Source organism: Coregonus clupeaformis, unplaced genomic scaffold, assembly GCF_020615455.1.
Source record: "Coregonus clupeaformis isolate EN_2021a unplaced genomic scaffold, ASM2061545v1 scaf2812, whole genome shotgun sequence".
In the NCBI taxonomy this organism is placed as follows: domain Eukaryota; kingdom Metazoa; phylum Chordata; class Actinopteri; order Salmoniformes; family Salmonidae; genus Coregonus; species Coregonus clupeaformis.
The window spans coordinates 46426-59351 of NW_025536266.1; the positions used below are offsets into that span (position 1 = coordinate 46426).

At 50.6% G+C, this 12926-nt stretch overlaps 2 protein-coding genes across 2 annotated transcripts; both read left to right on the forward strand.

The window, feature by feature from the left end:
* Positions 1 to 267: 267 nt before the first annotated feature.
* Positions 268 to 3634, forward strand: LOC123489179 (structural maintenance of chromosomes protein 2-like). Its single transcript, XM_045219833.1, has 5 exons — positions 268 to 301; positions 1306 to 1422; positions 2289 to 2449; positions 2840 to 2987; positions 3129 to 3634. Exons 1-5 carry the CDS (start codon positions 272 to 274, stop codon positions 3312 to 3314), a joined length of 642 nt encoding a protein of 213 aa, XP_045075768.1. The 5' UTR covers positions 268 to 271; the 3' UTR covers positions 3315 to 3634.
* Positions 3635 to 5856: 2222 nt separating this feature from the next.
* On the forward strand, positions 5857 to 11850 carry LOC123489178 (structural maintenance of chromosomes protein 2-like). The gene is made up of 5 exons (XM_045219832.1): positions 5857 to 5890; positions 9673 to 9789; positions 10587 to 10747; positions 11138 to 11285; positions 11427 to 11850. Exons 1-5 carry the CDS (start codon positions 5861 to 5863, stop codon positions 11610 to 11612), a joined length of 642 nt encoding a protein of 213 aa, XP_045075767.1. The 5' UTR covers positions 5857 to 5860; the 3' UTR covers positions 11613 to 11850.
* Positions 11851 to 12926: the final 1076 nt, after the last annotated feature.

Consider the following 12926-nt stretch of genomic DNA (forward strand, 5'->3'; position numbering starts at 1 on the left):
CTGTCAACAAGAGAGCCATGAACATGCTGAGTCAAGCTGAGGAGAGGGTGAGTAGAGGGAGGGAGGAGAGATCTGTCAACAAGAGAGCCATGAACATGCTGAGTCAAGCTGAGGAGAGGGTGAGTAGAGGGAGGGAGGGAGGGAGAGAGGGTGGAGGAGAGATCTGTCAACAAGAGAGCCATGAACATGTTGAGTCAAGCTGAGGAGAGGGTGAGTAGAGGGAGGGAGGGAGGGAGAGAGGGTGGAGGAGAGATCTGTCAACAAGAGAGCCATGAACATGCTGAGTCAAGCTGAGGAGAGGGTGAGTAGAGGGAGGGAGAGAGAGAGAGAGAGAGGGTGGAGGAGAGATCTGTCAACAAGAGAGCCATGAACATGCTGAGTCAAGCTGAGGAGAGGGTGAGTAGAGGGAGGGAGAGAGAGAGAGGGAGGGAGGGAGGGAGGGAGAGAGAGAGAGAGAGAGGGTGGGTGGAGGAGAGATCTGTCAACAAGAGAGCCATGAACATGTTGAGTCAAGCTGAGGAGAGGGTGAGTAGAGGGAGGGAGGGAGGGAGAGAGGGTGGAGGAGAGATCTGTCAACAAGAGAGCCATGAACATGCTGAGTCAAGCTGAGGAGAGGGTGAGTAGAGGGAGGGAGGGAGGGAGGGAGAGAGGGTGGAGGAGAGATCTGTCAACAAGAGAGCCATGAACATGCTGAGTCAAGCTGAGGAGAGGGTGAGTAGAGGGAGGGAGGGAGAGAGAGAGAGAGAGAGGGTGGAGGAGAGATCTGTCAACAAGAGAGCCATGAACATGCTGAGTCAAGCTGAGGAGAGGGTGAGTAGAGGGAGGGAGAGAGAGAGAGGGAGGGAGGGAGGGAGAGAGGGAGGGAGAGAGAGAGAGAGGGTGGGTGGAGGAGAGATCTGTCAACAAGAGAGCCATGAACATGTTGAGTCAAGCTGAGGAGAGGGTGAGTAGAGGGAGGGAGAGAGAGAGAGAGAGAGGGAGGGAGAGAGAGAGAGAGAGAGAGGGAGGGAGGGAGGGAGGGAGAGAGAGAGAGAGAGAGAGAGGGTGGGTGGAGGAGAGATCTGTCAACAAGAGAGCCATGAACATGTTGAGTCAAGCTGAGGAGAGGGTGAGTGTGTGTGTGTGTGTGTGTGTGTTACCTTTTGGATCAAATCTATTTTGACCCCTCCTTCCCCTCTTGGGCTCTTCTTGAGGTTCTGTCAGATTTCAATAGGTAATGGTAGCACCCTTTTGATATGATTGGAGGAGAGTTGAGAACGTGACCCGTGACCCTATTTTGACCTAACTCCCCCTTCCATCCATCAGTATAATGACCTGATGAAGAAGAAGAGGATCGTGGAGAATGACAAGTCGAAGATCCTCCAGACCATCGAGGAGCTGGACCAGAAGAAGAAGGAGGCCCTCAACATCGCCTGGCAGAAGGTCTGTCTCTGTCTGTCTGGCAGAAGGTCTGTCTCTGTCTGTCTGGCAGAAGGTCTGTCTGTCTGTAATGTGTGTGATTGAAAAATGTCTAACGATACAGGACCATTTGATGTGAAATCAGTAAAAAGTTGTGGTAAAAATGCTGTCTTTCTGCTTTTATCACAAGACTGCGTTAGCCCTCTGAGCCAAAGCCTAGACATGATTTCATCACAAGACTGTGTTAGCCCTCTGAGCCAAAGCCTAGACATTATTTCTAGGAGCTAACAGGAGCTAAGTCTTCAGGTCTCTGGCAAAGTGACTCATCAAACCACCTCATTACACTCCTCTCCCTTTCTCTCTCTCTCCTCTCCCCTCTCCTCTATTTTTTCTCTCTCTCCCCCCTCTCTCCTCTATTTATCTCTCTCCTCTATTTATCTCTCTCCCTTTCTCTGTCTCCTCTCCCTTTCTCTGTCTCCTCTCCCTCTCTCTCTCTCCTCTCCCTTTCTCTGTCTCCCTCCCTTTCTCTGTCTCCTCTCCCTTTCTCTGTCTCCCTCTCCCTTTCTCTCTCTCCTCTCCTCTCCCTCATGTATCTCTCTCTCCTCTCCCTCTCTCTCCTCTATTTATCTCTCTCCTCTATTTATCTCTCTCTCTCTCTCTCTCTCTCCTCTCCCTTTCTCTCTCTCTCCTCTCCCCCTCTCCTCTATTTATCTCTCTCTCCTCTCCCTTTCTGTCTCCTCTCCCTTTCTCTGTCTCCTCTCCCTTTCTCTGTCTCCTCTCCCTTTCTCTGTCTCCTCTCCCTTTCTCTCTCTCCTCTCCTCTCCCCCTCCCCCTCTATTTATCTCTGTCTCCTCTCCCCTCTCCTCTCTCCTCTATTTATCTGTCTCCAGGTGAATAAAGACTTTGGTAGTATCTTCTCCACCCTGCTGCCGGGGGCTGATGCCCGCCTGGCCCCCCCTGAAGGCTGTGGGGCCCTTGAGGGCCTGGAGTTCAAGGTGGCTCTGGGAAACACATGGAAGGAGAACCTCACTGAACTCAGCGGAGGACAGCGGTACGGGGAGCTGGATTTAATCATTCACTTATTGGTTATTGATTATGTATTGACACCCGCATTAGTATTGTGTGTGTGTGAGAGATTTGTGCTACTAATTGCCAGTTTACTAACCTCTACAAACTCAAAGGCTGTGTTTACCCAGATCAGCTATGAAAAATATCTGATATGATTGGCCAAAAGACCAATTAGTCGGAAGAATATCAGAACAGGGCTGCCTGTGTAAACGCAGCCAAAAGGTGTCCAAGGTCAGATGATTGATCAGACGGCTCTATTGATTGGCTAGTGATCATTAACACCAGCTTTGATTGATTCTGTTGAAGTGGACTCAGTAGATGAACAGAAGGATCCTCAGTGGCCGAACGCATTCACTGGGTGTGTATGTTGCAGGTCTCTGGTAGCCCTGTCTCTGATCCTGGCCATGCTGCTGTTTAAACCAGCTCCTATCTACATATTGGATGAGGTGGATGCTGCCCTGGACCTCTCCCACACGCAGAATATAGGACAGATGCTGAGAACACACTTCACACACTCCCAGGTAACACACACACCTGTCCTACACACACACCTGTCCCACACACACCTGTCATATAAAGTATCATAATAGAACCCACTTTATAATGGCTACATTTCATAAATGTCTTTGTCTCACCTAAAGCTGTTTCCCCTCACTCTGCAGTTTGTGGTGGTGTCTCTGAAGGATGGCATGTTCACCAACGCCAACGTTCTGTTCAAGACCAAGTTCGTAGACGGGGTGTCCGCCGTGTCCCGTACCACCCAGGCCCAACCAGACCAGAACCAGACCCACAAGGGACAGCGACAAGGCCCGTCTCAAAGGCCGCAGGCACGAAAAACTCACCGCTAACGTCTGTAGCTAGCGAGGGGCTTACTGATGCTAGAGGTTTCTACGTGTCTGTTTGGGTTCATCACCAAAGCGTTTCTATGGTTATTTTGCTGTCCATTCCACTAGCCAGGAGCTAGCCTTTTGGCTTAACATAATGAAACCTAAATATATGGCAATTTATACTTTTGTCTGTGTGTCTGAAATCTACTGTTCCGCACCAAATGTGAGTATTTTAATGTCTGTTACTTTCTCCACTGTCTTGGGGGGGGACATGTTTCTACAGCGGAATTTGTAATCCAGTAAATGTGTTTCTGTTTAAAATAAAGCTTCTTTCACATAAAGACCATCTTGTCAGTTTGAACTTTTTATTAGTAGTTTAAAACCAAATAATGACTCCTCAAAGCTCCAGGTAATTTTTTATTTCATTTAGGGGACAAATTCACAAGAATTACACACCTCCCTCTCACACCACTGTCCATTGTTGGGTTATCAACGTTTCTGAAAAAATATTTTTACACCCTTTTTGTTTTAAACATGCAAACTGGGGGGAGGGAGAGAAGTGAAACACCAGATCAGACAGAAACATCCCTTAAATCACTGGTCACCAACTCCAGTCCTGAAGAGCTCTTGCTCCATCCCAGCACTAACGTTAACTATCAAGACCCGTGCTTGACTTGGGCAGGAGCTCAAATGTCCTACTGCTGTTCCTCTTTATAGAATATGAACTCCTGTACCTAAATATAAAACCGTACCGGCACCTGTTTCAGTCCAAGTCAAGTTCTGATCCAAACCAGGTGCTGGGTTGGAGTAAAAGCCTGCACCCACCCAGTAGATCAGGGGTGTCAAACTCATTCCGCGGAGGGCCGTGTCCGCAGGTTTCTCCTTTCAGTGAAGACGTAGACAACCAGGTGAGGGGAGCTCTTGACTCATTTAGTGACCTTTAATTCATCAATCAAAAACCCTCCTCCGACACTCCTCCGCGGAATGAGTCGAAACACGTTCCGGTAGGTTGTTGATGTGTTGGCTAGTACTGGGCTGGAACAAAACCCTGCTCACACAGTCGCGCTCCAGGACCAGGGCGTCGACAACCAATGTGTTAAATAAAGTTGCAGTATCATCCTTGGTTACGTCCCAAAATGGCCCCCATCTTCCCACTAGTAGGGGTATAGGGTGCCATTTGGGACGTTCACTAGTAGGTCTGTACTGGCTGCAGCCAGCAGAGAAAGAAGGAACCTGTTTAGGAGCCGTTACACAGCACCCTATTCCCTCTATCTGGGTTCCCAAACTGGCGGTGACTTTATCTGGCCCCTCGAGTATATAAAAAAAAAAAAAAGTTTTTTGGGTTTGACATAAGACTGTAAAAACCAGCTCCAAGTGATTTTATTTGTGGAAATCTGTTCCAAAGCCTTCCCACGCCTAAGAGATGTATGTGATCGTATACAAAACGTAAGCAAGGTTTGAAATGATTGTTTCGGTCAAATTATTATATCAATTCGGTCTACTAGGCCACTCGACCATCCGCTCAAGAAAAAAAAAGAAATAAAAATCGTCCCGCGGCTGAATCTAGTTGATACCTGGACTATATAGTGCACTACTTTAGACCAGAGAGTCCTATCGGACCTGGTCAACAGTAGTGCACTATATAGGGGTTCAGGTCAACAGTAGTGCACTGTAAAGGGGTTCAGGTCAACAGTAGTGCACTATAAAGGGGTTCAGGTCAACAGTAGTGCACTATAAAGGGGTTCAGGTCAACAGTAGTGCACTGTAAAGGGGTTCAGGTCAACAGTAGTGCACTGTAAAGGGGTTCAGGTCAACAGTAGTGCACTGTAAAGGGGTTCAGGTCAACAGTAGTGCACTGTAAAGGGGTTCAGGTCAACAGTAGTGCACTGTAAAGGGAATCGGGTGTTGTTTGTTTACTATGGTGCTGTCCAATTGTAATAACCCAACCAGCCGTCCACTGACACAATACAATACACATCATCACCACGCCTGCCCAGAGATCTGGGGCGGATTCAAGAGTGTGTGTGTGTGTGTTCAGAGTTGACTCCAGGGGTTGTGTTCAGGGCTGACTCTGGATGTGTCTCCGTAGTTCCTGGGCCTTGTCCCGTAGGTCAGGTCTGCTGTCTGTCTGCAGGGTGGACAGGGAACGCTGCAGCTGCTCCCGACTCTTCCCCGAAACACACTCCCACTGGCCACTCTCTGGAACGACATACACAACCTGTCCCCTTCAGGGACTAGGGGAGAAAACCTGTCCCCTTCAGGGACTAGGGGAGAAAACCTGTCCCCTTCAGGGACTAGGAGAGAAAACCTGTCCCCTCCTGGGACTAGGGGAGAAAACCTGTCCCCTTCAGGGACTAGGGGAGAAAACCTGTCCCCTTCAGGGACTAGGGGAGAAAACCTGTCCCCTTCAGGGACTAGGGGAGAAAACCTGTCACCTTCAGGGACTAGGAGAGAAAGAGTAGAGGGAGGGAGGGAGGGAGAGGGAGGGAGAGGGAGGGAGGGAGGGAGGGAGAGAGGGAGGGAGGGAGAGAGAGAGGGTGGAGGAGAGATCTGTCAACAAGAGAGCCATGAACATGCTGAGTCAAGCTGAGGAGAGGGTGAGTAGAGGGAGGGAGGGAGAGAGAGAGGGTGGAGGAGAGATCTGTCAACAAGAGAGCCATGAACATGCTGAGTCAAGCTGAGGAGAGGGTGAGTAGAGGGAGGGAGGGAGAGAGAGAGAGGGTGGAGGAGAGATCTGTCAACAAGAGAGCCATGAACATGCTGAGTCAAGCTGAGGAGAGGGTGAGTAGAGGGAGGGAGGGAGAGAGAGGGAGGGAGGGAGGGAGAGAGGGTGGAGGAGAGATCTGTCAACAAGAGAGCCATGAACATGCTGAGTCAAGCTGAGGAGAGGGTGAGTAGAGGGAGGGAGGGAGAGAGAGGGTGGAGGAGAGATCTGTCAACAAGAGAGCCATGAACATGCTGAGTCAAGCTGAGGAGAGGGGGGAGTAGAGGGAGGGAGGGAGAGAGAGGGAGGGAGGGAGGGAGAGAGGGTGGAGGAGAGATCTGTCAACAAGAGAGCCATGAACATGCTGAGTCAAGCTGAGGAGAGGGTGAGTAGAGGGAGGGAGGGAGAGGGTGGAGGAGAGATCTGTCAACAAGAGAGCCATGAACATGCTGAGTCAAGCTGAGGAGAGGGTGAGTAGAGAGAGGGTGGAGGAGAGATCTGTCAACAAGAGAGCCATGAACATGCTGAGTCAAGCTGAGGAGAGGGTGAGTAGAGGGAGGGAGGGAGAGGGTGGAGGAGAGATCTGTCAACAAGAGAGCCATGAACATGCTGAGTCAAGCTGAGGAGAGGGTGAGTAGAGGGAGGGAGGGAGAGGGTGGAGGAGAGATCTGTCAACAAGAGAGCCATGAACATGCTGAGTCAAGCTGAGGAGAGGGTGAGTAGAGGGAGGGAGGGAGAGAGAGAGGGTGGAGGAGAGATCTGTCAACAAGAGAGCCATGAACATGCTGAGTCAAGCTGAGGAGAGGGTGAGTAGAGGGAGGGAGGGAGGGAGGGAGGGAGAGGGTGGAGGAGAGATCTGTCAACAAGAGAGCCATGAACATGTTGAGTCAAGCTGAGGAGAGGGTGAGTAGAGGGAGGGAGGGAGGGAGAGAGGGTGGAGGAGAGATCTGTCAACAAGAGAGCCATGAACATGCTGAGTCAAGCTGAGGAGAGGGTGAGTAGAGGGAGGGAGGGAGGGAGGGAGAGAGTGGAGGAGAGATCTGTCAACAAGAGAGCCATGAACATGCTGAGTCAAGCTGAGGAGAGGGTGAGTAGAGGGAGGGAGGGAGGGAGGGAGAGGGTGGAGGAGAGATCTGTCAACAAGAGAGCCATGAACATGTTGAGTCAAGCTGAGGAGAGGGTGAGTAGAGGGAGGGAGGGAGGGAGAGAGGGTGGAGGAGAGATCTGTCAACAAGAGAGCCATGAACATGCTGAGTCAAGCTGAGGAGAGGGTGAGTAGAGGGAGGGAGGGAGGGAGGGAGAGGGTGGAGGAGAGATCTGTCAACAAGAGAGCCATGAACATGTTGAGTCAAGCTGAGGAGAGGGTGAGTAGAGGGAGGGAGAGAGGGTGGAGGAGAGATCTGTCAACAAGAGAGCCATGAACATGCTGAGTCAAGCTGAGGAGAGGGTGAGTAGAGGGAGGGAGGGAGGGAGGGAGAGGGTGGAGGAGAGATCTGTCAACAAGAGAGCCATGAACATGCTGAGTCAAGCTGAGGAGAGGGTGAGTAGAGGGAGGGAGGGAGGGAGGGAGGGAGAGGGTGGAGGAGAGATCTGTCAACAAGAGAGCCATGAACATGCTGAGTCAAGCTGAGGAGAGGGTGAGTAGAGGGAGGGAGGGAGGGAGGGAGAGGGTGGAGGAGAGATCTGTCAACAAGAGAGCCATGAACATGCTGAGTCAAGCTGAGGAGAGGGTGAGTAGAGGGAGGGAGGGAGGGAGAGGGTGAGTAGAGGGAGGGAGGGAGGGAGAGAGGGTGGAGGAGAGATCTGTCAACAAGAGAGCCATGAACATGCTGAGTCAAGCTGAGGAGAGGGTGAGTAGAGGGAGGGAGAGAGAGAGAGGGAGGGAAGAGAGATCTGTCAACAAGAGAGCCATGAACATGCTGAGTCAAGCTGAGGAGAGGGTGAGTAGAGGGAGGGAGAGAGAGAGAGGGAGGGAGGAGAGATCTGTCAACAAGAGAGCCATGAACATGCTGAGTCAAGCTGAGGAGAGGGTGAGTAGAGGGAGGGAGGGAGGGAGAGAGGGTGGAGGAGAGATCTGTCAACAAGAGAGCCATGAACATGTTGAGTCAAGCTGAGGAGAGGGTGAGTAGAGGGAGGGAGGGAGGGAGAGAGGGTGGAGGAGAGATCTGTCAACAAGAGAGCCATGAACATGCTGAGTCAAGCTGAGGAGAGGGTGAGTAGAGGGAGGGAGGGAGAGGGTGAGTAGAGGGAGGGAGGGAGGGAGAGAGGGTGGAGGAGAGATCTGTCAACAAGAGAGCCATGAACATGCTGAGTCAAGCTGAGGAGAGGGTGAGTAGAGGGAGGGAGAGAGAGAGAGGGAGGGAGGAGAGATCTGTCAACAAGAGAGCCATGAACATGCTGAGTCAAGCTGAGGAGAGGGTGAGTAGAGGGAGGGAGGAGAGATCTGTCAACAAGAGAGCCATGAACATGCTGAGTCAAGCTGAGGAGAGGGTGAGTAGAGGGAGGGAGGGAGGGAGAGAGGGTGGAGGAGAGATCTGTCAACAAGAGAGCCATGAACATGTTGAGTCAAGCTGAGGAGAGGGTGAGTAGAGGGAGGGAGGGAGGGAGAGAGGGTGGAGGAGAGATCTGTCAACAAGAGAGCCATGAACATGCTGAGTCAAGCTGAGGAGAGGGTGAGTAGAGGGAGGGAGAGAGAGAGAGAGAGAGGGTGGAGGAGAGATCTGTCAACAAGAGAGCCATGAACATGCTGAGTCAAGCTGAGGAGAGGGTGAGTAGAGGGAGGGAGAGAGAGAGAGGGAGGGAGGGAGGGAGGGAGAGAGAGAGAGAGAGAGGGTGGGTGGAGGAGAGATCTGTCAACAAGAGAGCCATGAACATGTTGAGTCAAGCTGAGGAGAGGGTGAGTAGAGGGAGGGAGGGAGGGAGAGAGGGTGGAGGAGAGATCTGTCAACAAGAGAGCCATGAACATGCTGAGTCAAGCTGAGGAGAGGGTGAGTAGAGGGAGGGAGGGAGGGAGGGAGAGAGGGTGGAGGAGAGATCTGTCAACAAGAGAGCCATGAACATGCTGAGTCAAGCTGAGGAGAGGGTGAGTAGAGGGAGGGAGGGAGAGAGAGAGAGAGAGAGGGTGGAGGAGAGATCTGTCAACAAGAGAGCCATGAACATGCTGAGTCAAGCTGAGGAGAGGGTGAGTAGAGGGAGGGAGAGAGAGAGAGGGAGGGAGGGAGGGAGAGAGGGAGGGAGAGAGAGAGAGAGGGTGGGTGGAGGAGAGATCTGTCAACAAGAGAGCCATGAACATGTTGAGTCAAGCTGAGGAGAGGGTGAGTAGAGGGAGGGAGAGAGAGAGAGAGAGAGGGAGGGAGAGAGAGAGAGAGAGAGAGGGAGGGAGGGAGGGAGGGAGAGAGAGAGAGAGAGAGAGAGAGGGTGGGTGGAGGAGAGATCTGTCAACAAGAGAGCCATGAACATGTTGAGTCAAGCTGAGGAGAGGGTGAGTGTGTGTGTGTGTGTGTGTGTTACCTTTTGGATCAAATCTATTTTGACCCCTCCTTCCCCTCTTGGGCTCTTCTTGAGGTTCTGTCAGATTTCAATAGGTAATGGTAGCACCCTTTTGATATGATTGGAGGAGAGTTGAGAACGTGACCCGTGACCCTATTTTGACCTAACTCCCCTTCCATCCATCAGTATAATGACCTGATGAAGAAGAAGAGGATCGTGGAGAATGACAAGTCGAAGATCCTCCAGACCATCGAGGAGCTGGACCAGAAGAAGAAGGAGGCCCTCAACATCGCCTGGCAGAAGGTCTGTCTCTGTCTGTCTGGCAGAAGGTCTGTCTCTGTCTGTCTGGCAGAAGGTCTGTCTCTGTCTGTCTGGCAGAAGGTCTGTCTGTCTGTAATGTGTGTGATTGAAAAATGTCTAACGATACAGGACCATTTGATGTGAAATCAGTAAAAAGTTGTGGTAAAAATGCTGTCTTTCTGCTTTTATCACAAGACTGCGTTAGCCCTCTGAGCCAAAGCCTAGACATGATTTCATCACAAGACTGTGTTAGCCCTCTGAGCCAAAGCCTAGACATTATTTCTAGGAGCTAACAGGAGCTAAGTCTTCAGGTCTCTGGCAAAGTGACTCATCAAACCACCTCATTACACTCCTCTCCCTTTCTCTCTCTCTCCTCCTCTCCTCTATTTTTCTCTCTCTCCTCTCCCTCTCTCTCCTCTATTTATCTCTCTCTCCTCTATTTATCTCTCTCTCCCTTTCTCTGTCTCCTCTCCCTTTCTCTGTCTCCTCTCCCTCCTCTCTCCCCCCTTTCTGTCTCCTCCCTTTCTCTGTCTCCTCTCCCTTTCTCCCCTCTCCCCCCCTATGTATCTCTCTCCTCTCCCTCTCTCTCCTCTATTTATCTCTCTCTCCTCTATTTACTCTCCCCCTTTCTCTCTCCTCTCCCTTTCTCTCTCCTCTCTGTCTTCTCCCCTCTGTCTCCCCCCTCCCCCCTTTCTCTGTCTCCTCTCCCCTGTCTCCTCTCCGTCTCCCCTCCCCCCCCCCCCCCCCTATTTATCTCTGTCTCCTCTCCCTCTCCTCCTCCTCTATTTATCTGTCTCCAGGTGAATAAAGACTTTGGTAGTATCTTCTCCACCCTGCTGCCGGGGGCTGATGCCCGCCTGGCCCCCCCTGAAGGCTGTGGGGCCCTTGAGGGCCTGGAGTTCAAGGTGGCTCTGGGAAACACATGGAAGGAGAACCTCACTGAACTCAGCGGAGGACAGCGGTACGGGGAGCTGGATTTAATCATTCACTTATTGGTTATTGATTATGTATTGACACCCGCATTAGTATTGTGTGTGTGTGAGAGATTTGTGCTACTAATTGCCAGTTTACTAACCTCTACAAACTCAAAGGCTGTGTTTACCCAGATCAGCTATGAAAAATATCTGATATGATTGGCCAAAAGACCAATTAGTCGGAAGAATATCAGAACAGGGCTGCCTGTGTAAACGCAGCCAAAAGGTGTCCAAGGTCAGATGATTGATCAGACGGCTCTATTGATTGGCTAGTGATCATTAACACCAGCTTTGATTGATTCTGTTGAAGTGGACTCAGTAGATGAACAGAAGGATCCTCAGTGGCCGAACGCATTCACTGGGTGTGTATGTTGCAGGTCTCTGGTAGCCCTGTCTCTGATCCTGGCCATGCTGCTGTTTAAACCAGCTCCTATCTACATATTGGATGAGGTGGATGCTGCCCTGGACCTCTCCCACACGCAGAATATAGGACAGATGCTGAGAACACACTTCACACACTCCCAGGTAACACACACACCTGTCCTACACACACACCTGTCCCACACACACCTGTCATATAAAGTATCATAATAGAACCCACTTTATAATGGCTACATTTCATAAATGTCTTTGTCTCACCTAAAGCTGTTTCCCCTCACTCTGCAGTTTGTGGTGGTGTCTCTGAAGGATGGCATGTTCACCAACGCCAACGTTCTGTTCAAGACCAAGTTCGTAGACGGGGTGTCCGCCGTGTCCCGTACCACCCAGGCCCAACCAGACCAGAACCAGACCCACAAGGGACAGCGACAAGGCCCGTCTCAAAGGCCGCAGGCACGAAAAACTCACCGCTAACGTCTGTAGCTAGCGAGGGGCTTACTGATGCTAGAGGTTTCTACGTGTCTGTTTGGGTTCATCACCAAAGCGTTTCTATGGTTATTTTGCTGTCCATTCCACTAGCCAGGAGCTAGCCTTTTGGCTTAACATAATGAAACCTAAATATATGGCAATTTATACTTTTGTCTGTGTGTCTGAAATCTACTGTTCCGCACCAAATGTGAGTATTTTAATGTCTGTTACTTTCTCCACTGTCTTGGGGGGACATGTTTCTACAGCGGAATTTGTAATCCAGTAAATGTGTTTCTGTTTAAAATAAAGCTTCTTTCACATAAAGACCATCTTGTCAGTTTGAACTTTTTATTAGTAGTTTAAAACCAAATAATGACTCCTCAAAGCTCCAGGTAATTTTTATTTCATTTAGGGGACAAATTCACAAGAATTACACACCTCCCTCTCACACCACTGTCCATTGTTGGGTTATCAACGTTTCTGAAAAAATATTTTTTACACCCTTTTTGTTTTAAACATGCAAACTGGGGGAGGGAGAGAAGTGAAACACCAGATCAGACAGAAACATCCCTTAAATCACTGGTCACCAACTCCAGTCCTGAAGAGCTCTTGCTCCATCCCAGCACTAACGTTAACTATCAAGACCCGTGCTCGACTTGGGCAGGAGCTCAAATGTCCTACTGCTGTTCCTCTTTATAGAATATGAACTCCTGTACCTAAATATAAAACCGTACCGGCACCTGTTTCAGTCCAAGTCAAGTTCTGATCCAAACCAGGTGCTGGGTTGGAGTAAAAGCCTGCACCCACCCAGTAGATCAGGGGTGTCAAACTCATTCCGCGGAGGGCCGTGTCCGCAGGTTTCTCCTTTCAGTGAAGACGTAGACAACCAGGTGAGGGGAGCTCTTGACTCATTTAGTGACCTTTAATTCATCAATCAAAAACCCCTCCTCCGACACTCCTCCGCGGAATGAGTCGAAACACGTTCCGGTAGGTTGTTGATGTGTTGGCTAGTACTGGGCTGGAACAAAACCCTGCTCACACAGTCGCGCTCCAGGACCAGGGCGTCGACAACCAATGTGTTAAATAAAGTTGCAGTATCATCCTTGGTTACGTCCCAAAATGGCCCCCCTCTTCCCACTAGTAGGGGTATAGGGTGCCATTGGGGACGTTCCCTAGTAGGTCTGTACTGGCTGCAGCCAGCAGAGAAAGAAGGAACCTGTTTAGGAGCCGTTACACAGCACCCTATTCCCTCTATCTGGGTTCCCAAACTGGCGGTGACTTTATCTGGCCCCTCGAGTATATAAAAAAAAAAAAAAGTTT